We start from the raw sequence: 12,271 nt of genomic DNA on the forward strand, positions 1-12,271 counted from the left end.
GCGTTCAGCTGCCTCTCCAGGGCCGGCGTGTGGCCTTTGGAACAGCAAGCTGAAGCGGAAAACAAGGTTTGAGAACTTGCAACTTGAGAAGATGATGGTTACCAGCCCTGCATTGCCTCAGGGAAGAACAGGAACTACTCTACCATTCTTGAGGAAGCCAGATACCGGAGAATTCTTCGGCCTATGGACAGTGAGAAGATGATGGTTACCAGCCCTACATTGCCTCAGGGAAGAACAGGAACTATTCTACCATTCTTGAGGAAGCCAGGTACCCGAGGATAGCTCACGCTCTAGAGCCCCACGGCACCATTCCAACAATGGCGGATCCGCACGAGACCCACCCTTGATCCAACATTAAATGGAATCTATGATCCCTATTGGTGAAAACTAAACTTGTGGCCCTTCTCCCTTTACTTACAGGTATCATATTTTCAATGGTTCCCCTGGAAGATGACTGTATATAGCAGAGATAGTGTAATGGGAGAGGGGGAAAGGGCAGAGGGTCAAAGATAGGATAAAAAACATATATGTATGTATACATGGTATGAAAGTAGAAATGGAATATTATTGATGATAACATGCTGGTATGGAGGATCTATTGCTGAGTGAAATAAGCCAGGCTATGAAAGAAAGATATTGTACATATCCACTCAATATACACCGACTATCCTCACTCTATAGTAGAGAGCAATAAATCGGAGGACATAAAAACAGTGAAGGTACTTAATGAGAATAGGACAATGTGGAGTGGGGTGAGTGAAGAGAAGAGGATGGAGAAGGATGGCAAGTGAACAATGGAGAAACAGGACCTTAGTGAGAAATAGAGAGGGCTTGTAAACTGTTGATGATGACATGTATGGTATTCTCAACTGGATTGGTCTGGGAGGTGTTTCATGATGGGCGGAGTATTTTTATGGGCAAAGCGAGAAATAGCGATTGACTGTTTTATAAAAATAATTAGAATAATAAAGATAATGATTGGGGAAAACAGAAAGGATATGGAATGTTGAAGTGGGGAGATCGATGTCCCTGTACTGACCGGCGTGCATGGCATTCCCTATTGAGGAAATAATGTAATACACTGTAGGGTTGTATGTGATCCAATGTAATATGAAGAAGATATGATGATAAAAATAAAAAATTAAACATAAAAAAAAAATAATTCCACCTGAGGGAAAACTAAAATGAGAAATGGCAGAACTGGCATTCGAAACGTTATTCACAGGAAGTGTTTATTTACAATAGGAATTTATGTTATTCATAAAATGTATAATTAAAAATTAAGTTTTAAAATGCACTGGGTTGAATTGAAAACCCTAAACTGAGTCCTGAAATGTCAGTTGTAGGGGCCAGAAGGTGGCATGGTAGTTAAGGCACTGGACTCCCACATGGCTGGTTATAGTTCAAGTCCTGGACCTGACAGCTTGCTTTCTCACTCTCTCTCTGGTCAAACTGAATAATAATAATAATAAGTAATAAAATGAAATAAATCGTTCATTTTTTAAAATGTCAATTGCAAAAAGCAATTGTCCTCGCAGGCTGGTCCATTGGGTACAGGTTAAAGTAGCTGGACCACACATGGCCAAGTGTATGGTTTGAATACTGGCCCTGGGGGCTCAAAAAACAGGTTGGGCATGTGTGTGGGTACCAAAAATCCTGACAAGATGCAGACATGGAGAAGGAGATATTATAGCATGAGCACACCCCAGTGGGGGCTGCTTTCTCTCTTTCTCTCTCTGTCCTGTCTCTCCAACAAGTACACATGCCCTATACAAATTAAGAAAAAAAAAGTCTAGCTATCACATTTTATTGTTACAGAATGACAAGATTGTTAGATAGTTTAAATATTCTGGAGGCAGCAAATTGGCCTCTTTTTAAAGAGGCTTTGGTTTTTAAATAGATTTAGTATTTTAGAATTAGGAAGGTTTGCTACCCAAGGGAAGGAAATACATGTTTGTGGTTAATCAGGTTTGCCTTTGAATAACTTTTAAACTACTTTCTACCTGAACACTGTCTTTCACTGCTGCTTGAGCTTTTAATTTTTATGAGACATTGTTTCATATTTTTTTAAAGATATTATAAAAGGTGCTATAAAAATCTGTATTTGTTTAAGTGTAGATAAAACAAATATATGATACATACAAAAATGGGAATTATCTCTTGACTGGTAGAATTATGAATCATTTTTCTTTCCCACATTCTTAACAGTGACAATATTCTACTCTTGTAATCAGAAACAAACAAGGTTTCATTGCAAGCTCTTCTTAGCAGGTGGTTGAAGGGTCGTTTCACCAAGCTAGGGATGTGTCTTGGCACTGCAGTCTGTCATCCTGACACTTGGGTGTTCTGTAGGGGGATTTGACGAACCTCGTGCATGGCAGCCACTGTTCTAAGTACAGACTGGCGAGGATCCCGGGAACCAATGCGTTTGTTGGCATTGTCAACGAGACGTGCGACTCTCTTGCCTTCTGTGCGTGCAGCATGGTGGATCGGCTCTGTCTCAACTGTCACAGGTAAAAACGTGCAGGGTCGCGTTCTCTGATCACCAAATATGTAATGTTTTAACTGCTGCTAGGCATTTTGAAGTGGCATCCACAAAATAAACGGAAAGTACTGGTATGTGTCCTGAAGCAAAGGAGAGTCCCAGTTACAAAAGCGTTTAGAGCAGTGTGTTTGCAACACCCTTCTCCAAAGAGCAGTGGAGAAAGCCCAGTCGTGTATTTAGCCGTGGTCACAACTTCTGTCTTACCATTGTGTTTACGGAGCTCAGGACTCTTCCGTGTGTTTCCCAGGTGCCTGTCTAACGTGCGGTTTATCACTGGCCTCTGCATAGTCACTTTCTTTCTGCTTTTCAGAATGGAACAAAATGAATGTGAATGTCCTTGTGAGTGCCCTCTTGAGGTCAATGAGTGTACTGGCAACCTCACCAATGCAGAGAACAGGTAAAAAGAAAGGGGATGGGGGCACACTCACACAATATTAGGGGGTCTCTTATAGATTTGTTTGGAGTTGTAGCATATAAAAATGATTCATTCTAATAATGAGCTGTTTAATGACCCAGATTTCAAGCTTTCTAATATCTTAAAATGATGTCTTCTCTGAGATTTAAATGTAAATACTGTAAAGGTATTAAGAGCCTATGTGTTTTGGAGCCAGCAGGTAGAATGGTAGTTAAGGCACTGGACTTCCACATGGCCGACCACAGTTCAAATCCCTGGCAGCTTGCTTTCTCACTTTCTTTCTCTCTTTCTCTCTCTCACACTCACGTGCCCTATACCAAATTAGAAACTAATAATAATAATACATAAAATTAAATAAATAATTCTTAAAGAAGAAAAAGAGGGACCAGCAGTTGGTGTAATGGCTATGTCACTGGACTCCCATGTAGTTCGAGTCCCGGATCCGGTGGCTTAAACTCACGCCAGGCACGTGTGCGTGCGTGCCCAAGATCCCGAGAACAAATGGAGGAGAAGGGATTGTAGTATGGCCATCCCCCCTGGGGGTGATTTCTCACTTTCTGCCTCTCTGTCTCTCTCTGTCTGGTGAGTGCACGTGCCCTATAGCAAAAAACCTCTCCAAAAATATTAATAATAATAATTCTATTACTCTGGGATAGAGTTTTCTGTATATGTATGTCCAATACATGTTTGTTTTGACATTTAAAAAAAAATCTAAGAATCCTCATTACACTGTTTTGTTTTGTTTTATAATTATTTTTATTTAATTTTATTCATCATCATCATATTATCATCTTAATTTGAACAGAGAGAGAGAGATAGACAGACAGACAGACAGACAGACAGGGAAAGTGAGGCAAGCAAGCTGCCAGGTCCACGACTCAAACCACGGTCAGCCATGTGGGAGTCCAGAGCTTTGGCCACCATGCCACCTGCTGGCCCCAGATCCTTGTTAAACTGTTAACAATGGTTTCCTTGGAAAGTAAGATACAGGTTGGTGAGCAAGGGAAGTAACAACATTCACTTTTGATTGTATGTATCCCTGTTTTGTTGAATTTTTTGTTTATATAAATATATTCATCTGCATATATATGTGTGTATATGAACAAATTGAAACTCAGAGCAGTTAAGTAACTGACCAAACATTATACTGTGTGATATAGCCAGAATCTAAACCCCAAGAGCATGACAAGTTTAGAATGTGGCTGATGTTGATCCTAATTTCCAGACTTCCTTCCTGCACAGAAACCCAAGCTGTGAGGTCCACCAGGAGCCAGTGACATACACAGCTATTGACCCTAGTCTGCAAGATGCTCTTCACCAATGTGTCAACAGCAGGTGCAGTCAGAGGATGGAAAGTGGGTAAGCAGAACCTAGTGAAGAGTAGTAACCAGCATCCTCATTGAGCTTTCCAGCTAATATTTATTATTCCAGTTCTTGATGTTTTAAAAGGTGTATTAGGCCAGCCACAGTAGTGCACCACTAGCATTCTGCAATGCTGAAGTCACATGGGAAGGCCCCAGGTTCACATCCTGAGGTCTCTGTGTATACACTGTGCATTGCACGCATGCCCTTAATCCTGGCTGGCTGAGGCCGGGTGTGGATCATGGCATGGAGACTTCGTTGGGGGTGCCTCTTTCTGTCTCTCTTCCTCTGTCTCTCCTGGAAGAAATAAAATAAATAAACTTTTAAAAATTAAAGGTGGAACCTATTTGCCTAGTGGTTAAAGGAGCCGAATCCCACATGGCCAACTGTGTGGTTCAAATCCTGGTCCCAGTGACTTGAAAAACACACTAGACACATGTGCATACAAGTCTCACGCCCCATTAGGGTAGAGAAATGGAGAAGGGATTACAGCATAACCATACATCATGGGAGGTGTTCTCTCCTTTCCGTTACTTCTCTGTTTTCTCTCTCTCTCTGGCAAGCACACATCACCACCCCCAACCTAAAAAATAAAAATTTAATTTAATAAAAGGTGGACCAGCAGGTAGCCTAGTAGTTAAGACATCAGATCCCACATGGCAGGCTCTGTGATTCAAGTCCCAGACCCTGTGGTTTGGTGGCCTGGTGATTAAAGCATTGGATTCCACATGGGAGACTCCATGGTTCGAATCCTGGACTCAGTGGCTTAAAAACATACCAGGCGTGTGTACATATGTGCCTAGAATCCCAAGAGGAGAATGGAGGAGAAGGGATTGCAGCATGGCCATCTGGGGGTGATTTCTCTCTTTTCTTCTCTGTCTCCAATGAGTGTACACATCCTATGTTAAAAATCTAAATAATAATAATGTGTAGCACTTTTTCAGATCCGCCATTTTTGTACCAGATTAAGTGCTGTCAGTCTTGCTTTTTATACCTATTTGTCATTTCTATAGTTTTCTTGAAATAAAAAAAGTGTGAGGCAAGGAGTAGGAACTCATACAATTCAGAAACAGAAACCAACAGTCAAGGCTTTCTGTAGAGGAGTTTGAAGCTCGTTCTTTTGCCCCTCTCAGGAAGCACATGAACTTCCTGGTAGTTCTGAGAACTAGAAGCACATGTGCCTTGCTCCCTTCCCACTTCTCCCTGGAGCGTTTTGGACTAGGCATCTTGGTAACAGTGGCTGGTTAGACTAAGGTGTGTAATGAGTTTGTTATAGCTGCAGGTTGCATTCGATTAAGCAGAGTGAGGGTATAGAAGGAACAGGCAGCTGTACATTGGATGTACACGTTAGCAGAGGAAAGGCCTGGCATGAGACTGATTAGTGTGTTAGCTCCAAGTCAGTGACATGTGGGAAATACTGACGCTGCATAATTCTCTTTCAAAAGTTATAATGTATGTAATATATTAAAGTCTATAAATATTTGGCAGTAAGAAAAATCTGCTTAGCCGGTCTAGTTTTTCTTACACTTGTCTGTTATTTCATTCTTTTTTCCTTTTTTATTTATTTTCTCAATGGCATATACTTGGGGAATGTTAGGCTAACATGTACCATTTAGATCTTGGGACTATTTTTATTTTGTTGTTTTAAGGTGAGTTTGAATAACCCTGCCTTAGTCCTTGATGTGTGGTACGATCATTTCGTTCACAGAGAGCAGCTTTATCTCTCTCATTTGCAGGTTGTTGAGAGGCATAAGACAGCCATCCCCCCAGCAGGCCATTGCTATTCTCATTTTATAAGGAATGAAATGAAAGCTCAATGGGTTTACGGTGCCACTTGGTAGTGGAGGTTTCAAAAGCCATCCGATGCCTGGGCCTCTGTGATCTCCCCCAGCCCGTATTGCTTGCTGGAGCACTGAGTGTTGTCTTCTGGCAGGGACTGTTTTGGCGTGCTGGATTGTGAATGGTGCATGGTGGACAGTGATGGAAAGACTCACCTGGACAAATCTTACTGTGCACCCCAAAAGGAATGCTTCGGAGGGATTGTGGGAGCCAAGAGTCCCTACGTTGATGACATGGGGTCTATAGGTATGTTTGTGAATGGATCCTTGACTACACATTTGCCTGCCTATATACTTTAGGAGAAGTCTTTAAAATAATCCTTGACGCAAGTTCCTTGATTCCTTTGCCAGTAGTCTTTACAAAACCAAGGTAGATAATTATCTTCAGAGTTGACTGTTCTGTGCAGAGACAGGGAGCTGCTATCTCCTGCCAAATTTTACCAGCCTGGAATTCATTCCCATAAAGCTTGTTCTGAGAAATGTAAGGCCTGATTTCCACATGGCTGAACTCCGGAGCCAGTTCAAATGTGTGTCCGAGTTGTCGGAAGTGCTGGGCCAGTCGTGGGCTAAGTTACCACTGCGTAGCTATTTCCTTGTGCAACCTTCCCTTGCAGCTTTTCAAGGCAGAAAACTTATAGCTATAAATCAGTAAGTTGGGGCCTTGGGGATCTGCAGAAGCCAGAGCTAACTAATGCAGCTGGGGTAGCTTCAGTGGGCAACAGAGACAGTGTAAGGAGGAAAGCCCTTAGGATCAGGCTCCCAGCTTAAATACTGCCAAGGAGCCCGTACCTCTCATTTGGGATTTTTTTTTTTCTTTTTCTGTATCTTTCTCAAATTAGCACCAAACCCTAATTCTTAGATGCCAGATAAACCAAATATTTAAACCTCTATTTGACACCTTGATTTTTTTTTTTTTTTTTAGAGAGAGAGAGAGAGAGAGAGATTTTTGCTACAGGGCACATGCATGCATGCACCAGAGACAGAGAGACAGAGAGTGAGAAATCACCCCCAAGAGGGATGGCCAAACCACAATCCTTTCTCTTCCATTCTCCTCTCAGGATCTTGGGCATGCACACACGTGTGCCTGGCATGAGTTTAAGTCTCCAGGTCCAGAACTCAAACTGCAGTCAACTACATGGGAGTCCAACAATGTAACCATTACGCCATCTGCTGGTCCTAACACCTTGATTTTAAACATCTCCTTCAAGTGACCTGTTTAGAAGAAGAAAAGTTCAGGACCAGCAGATGGCGTTATAGTTACATTGCTAAACTTCCACGTATTCGACACCAGTTCAAGTTCTAGACTCAGAGGCTTAAAAAACTCACATGGGGCACATGTGCATGCATGCCCAAAATCCCAAGAGGAGACTGGAGGAGAAGGGATTGCAATGTGGCCATCTCCCCTAGGGGGTGATTTCTCACTTTCTGTCTCTCCAGTAAGTGCATGCGCCCCATAGCAGATACCTCTCTTTCTGAAAAACAGAAAGTAAAGTTGATATGTGAGGAAAATTTTTTGAGTATGCATGGGACTTCTAAACTAGGTGAGGGTGTAGGTGAGGTGATCTTGTTCCAAAAAATCACTTTATATGCCCACTAGAATTTCCTATCTGAAAAGTTCAAATGGCATTTTAAAGGGAACGCATAGCTTTGAAATTGGGTCTGTTTTTTGGGGGGTTTTTTGTCGTTTTGGTTTTGGTTTTGGTTTTTTTAAGGGTGATTTTTGCTATTGGGTGCATGTGCTCGCCAGAGAGGCAGAAACCAAGAAATCACTCTTGCAGAGAGGGTTGACCATGCCACAATTCCCTCTCCTCCAGTCTCCTCTCATGATTTTGGACATGTATGCACACCCACCCAGCATAAGTTTTAAGCCACCAGGTCCAGGACTCAAACCACAGTCAGCCATGTGGGAATCCAGCGAAATAACCACTACACCATCTGCTGGTCCTGAAGCTGGGTCTGTTTAGCACTTATTCATTGTACCTGGTACCGTTGTTTCAGAAGATCAGCCACATGACCCCCAAAGAGACCCACGTTGCCTGCGCCCCTATCGTTTTCTAAGTGCAACTCGCAGTAAGTAGCTAGGACTCTGGCCTGGGTGCTGCCTTCTTAAGTGATTCTCATTGTAGTCATCCTTGCCATTGGGGTTCTGGCTCTGCCTAGCAACCAATATCTGAGAACCAGGAATTAAATGAAGCTTCTACTCCCATGTTCTGGCGGGTCTGCCCTGAGGTACGCAAAGCGCAGTGGAGCTATTCTCATTGATCAGTGCAAACGCCATCCACTCTGTTCCTTCCTGCCTTGCCCTCCTCCGTCCCAGACTCCCCCACACGTGGGAAACCATAACAAACCACATGCGTTTATTTGACTGCAGGTGACGAGGTGATCACATTGAACATGATGAAAAGCGCCCCAGTGGGTCCTGTGGCCGGAGGGATCATGGGCTGCATCATGGTGCTGGTCCTCGCGGTGTATGCCTACCGCCATCAGATCCACCGCCGGAGCCATCAGCACATGTCTCCTCTTGCTGCGCAAGGTGAGCTCAGGAGCAATCCCCGAGCTCCTCTGGGAGGCAGTGGCCTCCCTTGGGCTGTTCCACGGCTGAAAGAATAAGGCCCGCGTGAACACCTCAAAGAAATGAGAAGAACAGTATTGCCATTTCAGCTTCTGTGGCATTGTTTCTGAAGCTCCCCAAAGTCTGCTTTTTCTCTTTAGTGCCTAAGCCCTGCAAGCTCCATTCCGACTCCCCAGAAACCTCCTGGATTCTCTTTCTTCTTACCGGCACTAACCCGCTGTGCCGTGCCTCTGTAATAAGCCAGTCAGGGGAGCGGGGATGCTGAGTGGGAAATTTTATTTGTCAGATGTGCTGCCCTTGCAATTCCAAAAAGACAAGCGAATCAAAGATACCCCAGATCACGATGGGCGAGGATACGAATCTGTTCTGTTGCAGCTGCTGTTAGTGTGAATGACTATATGTTCAAATAATCGCATCTCTTAAGACAGGATACGTTGTCGAAGCCAAATACAAGATGATCAATCTGTAATTGCGGCCTTGAAACAAACCAAGAGTTTTCAGGGAACGAATCCATCTAGTGGCCATGCTCATCCTTCCTAAGGCCCCTGACCTTTGTGGAAAGAAGGCTAACTCATCGCACTTCTGCTACTTAACACACTCTCACACCAGTAATGATAGACTGACTTTTGAAGGTTTCACCATGGCCACTGTCCTGAAGGGGGATCATGGGGCCTTGTCACCTGATTTAGTAGTAGGGATCATCATGAAGCACTTCCCCCTTGGTGAGATTTGGCCAGACCAAGGGTGACCGTCATGCAGTGTTACTTTATAGCTAACCCTCTATGGGTCTTGTAACAATTTTATCAACACAGTTGGTCATAATGTTAGGCCCTTTTTCTTCCATTGTAGGCCCCATAGGAGGGGATTAAAGAACCATTCACCTCTGTTGACTTCTTTTCTCCTCCTTCCTCAGAAATCAACTTCTTGATTATTTACTGCTTATTCTCCCTCCCTTGATTCTTTCTCCTCTTTAGAAACAAAAAAGAGGGACCAGCAGATGGTGTAATGGTTACATCGCTGGACTTCCACGTAGTCAACTGCTCAAGTCCTGGACCTGGCAGCTTAAAACTCACACCGGGCATATATGCATGTGCCCAAGATCCCAAAAGGAGAATGGAGGAGAAGGGATTGCAGTGTAGTTATCCCTTTGGGGGGGCATTCTCTTTCTGTTTCTCCAGTGAGTGTACTTACCCTATAGCAAAAATCTCTCTTAAAAAAGAAAGAGAAGGACCAGCAGTTAGTGTAATGGCTATGTCGCTGGACTACCACGTAGTCGACCGTGGTTCAAGTCCCGGACCCGGTGTCTTAAACTCACGCTGGGCACATGTGTGTGCGTGCCCAAGATCCCGAGAGGAGAATGGAGGAGACGGGATTGCAGTGTAGTTATCCCTTTGGGGGGGCATTCTCTTTCTGTTTCTCCAGTGAGCGTACTTACCCTATAGCAAAAATCTCTCAAAAAAAAAAAAAAAGAAAGAGAGATAGAGAAAGACAGGCAGAGAGAAAGAAGGAAAAAAGAAAGAAAGAGAGAGAGAGAGAGAGAATTGGGGCACGGGTTCATTCTTTTCCAAGATAGGACTCATTCCTGATGGAATGCTGTCACCCAGCCATCAAACACGCACTCGGCAGGGTATTAATGCGGGTGATTTTGTTTGATTAAATAGTCATGTTTCTCTCTTTTTTAATGATGGGCAGAAATGTCAGTGCGTATGTCCAACCTGGAGAATGACAGAGATGAAAGGGACGACGACAGCCACGAGGACAGAGGCATCAGTGAGTACTCGGCCGCCTGGCTGCAGAAAGTGTCAGCGGGAGGTTAATCCAAAATAAATATTCTTTCTTATATCCTTTTGCCTGGTATTAAAATTTAAGAAGCTTTGACACGGCAGGGTTTTTTTGGTTTGTTTTATTTTTTTCTCTCTCTTTTTTTCTCTCTCTCTCTTTCTCTCTCTTTTTTGTTAGGACAAAGTGTGGGTCTTTGCTTTGTTTTAGAAAATCTCAAAAGATGTTATGGTGTTACTTTCTGCATTAAGTGCTTTGGCATAGAAGAGCTTACCTTTTCTTTTCTTCTCCTCCAACATTAGGGCTAAAATTTTAGAGAGGGAAGTTTCAGGGATGCATTTTTTTTAACCTCCTCTCTAGTATCGACGACTCAAAAAAGAGAAAGAAAAAAGGCATTGTCTTTATCAAAAGAGAATTCCATTAGTGTTACATTCATCCTGGCCTACAGCTACCTAGAGCAACTTTGCACTGCACCAGTTCTGAAATTAGCTTCCCTGGTCTTCAGAATTTTTAAAATGACTTATTCTAATTCTTTAAAGAGTAATTCATTCATCATATGAATGAACCTGTGCTTGGAAAATGAAGGCACTGGTATCAGACTGACATTCGCTGTCCTTGACGTCCCACAGTCAGCAACACGAGGTTTATCGCCGCCGTCATCGAACGACACGCACACAGCCCAGAACGGAGGCGTCGCTACTGGGGTCGGTCAGGAACAGAGAGCGATCACGGTAAGTCTAGCGTCCTGCGCCTGAGGACTGAGGAACCTGGTGGGCTTCTGCAGGGTGGGACTTACACCCACCTCCTTCTCTTTCTCCCGTTCTATGCTCGTCTCAATTAATTTGACATCGTTTTCCCGTAAGACTCCTCAGCGTAACGGTTCCCTAAGAGCCCAAGGCAGTTTTGTTTGTGCGTCAGCCCTCCAGCACACGCCAGATCTGGGCACACACATGGCTGCCAGGTCTTTCTCCATAAAGGAGGAGTTGTATTTTGTAAAGGGAGCCTGCTTACCTCCCCACGTGCTTCTCAGTGAAATCAGCCTCCATTTTGGTCCTCCTGCCCAGTGTCGTTGGTTGCCATCATCAGATTCAGTAAGAGCTCGCCCGGTATTCTTGGGGCCTGACAGGAGTCAGCCCGTACCGTCCTCCGGCATTCCACAGCCCAGACCTCTGGCCATGTCTGAGAGGCACAGAGAAGCCTTCACCACAGAACCCACGTTGCACTGAGGCTCGGAGGATGGTTAGAGAAAAGTTAGAGGCCAAAGGACTTGTGTGTACAAAGTCATGCAGTTATGTAAAGTGCCTAGGAGGTACTCAGGAAGAGTCAGGGCTTGGGGCCAGCAGGAGACGTGGTGGTTAAGGGCGCCAGACTTCCACATGGCCGACTACGGTTCAAGTCCCGGACCTGGTGACTTGCTTTCTCACTTTCCCTCTCTGTCTTGCTCTCACTCTGTTTCTCTCTGATCAAATGAAAATAAACTTAAATAAAATAATTCTTTAAAAAAATATTTAAAAAAAGAAAAAGGGCTGAGTCATAACAAGGCACCAAGTGCTAGGTGAGCCTACCGCTTGGAAAATTCACACAGTCTTCTGAACATGTGGCCACCTCATGTGGCTGCTCAGCTTCTCTGTGTCCACATCCCTTGTGGTCACAAAGAACAGCAGATGAATTAAAATAAACAGATGAATAAATAAAACTAAATCATTCTTTTAAAAAAAAGGGGGGGGAACCACCAGATGGCGTAGTGGCTAGGGCAGTGT

At 43.8% G+C, this 12,271-nt stretch overlaps 1 protein-coding gene across 1 annotated transcript in view; it reads left to right on the plus strand.

The window, feature by feature from the left end:
* The window catches only part of CACHD1 (cache domain containing 1), a 268,123-nt gene that overhangs the window by 245,141 nt on the left and 10,711 nt on the right, over positions 1–12,271 (plus strand). Inside the window, exons 20-26 of the mRNA XM_006147534.1 lie at positions 2,353–2,513; positions 2,856–2,942; positions 4,203–4,319; positions 6,256–6,407; positions 8,532–8,693; positions 10,425–10,502; positions 11,141–11,242. Of these exons, the coding sequence (XP_006147596.1) occupies positions 2,353–2,513; positions 2,856–2,942; positions 4,203–4,319; positions 6,256–6,407; positions 8,532–8,693; positions 10,425–10,502; positions 11,141–11,242 (859 nt within the window). The remainder of the gene's footprint in view (positions 1–2,352; positions 2,514–2,855; positions 2,943–4,202; positions 4,320–6,255; positions 6,408–8,531; positions 8,694–10,424; positions 10,503–11,140; positions 11,243–12,271) is intronic.

Source organism: Tupaia chinensis, unplaced genomic scaffold (assembly GCF_000334495.1).
Source record: "Tupaia chinensis unplaced genomic scaffold, TupChi_1.0 Scaffold000215_1, whole genome shotgun sequence".
Taxonomy (NCBI): Eukaryota; Metazoa; Chordata; class Mammalia; order Scandentia; family Tupaiidae; genus Tupaia; species Tupaia belangeri.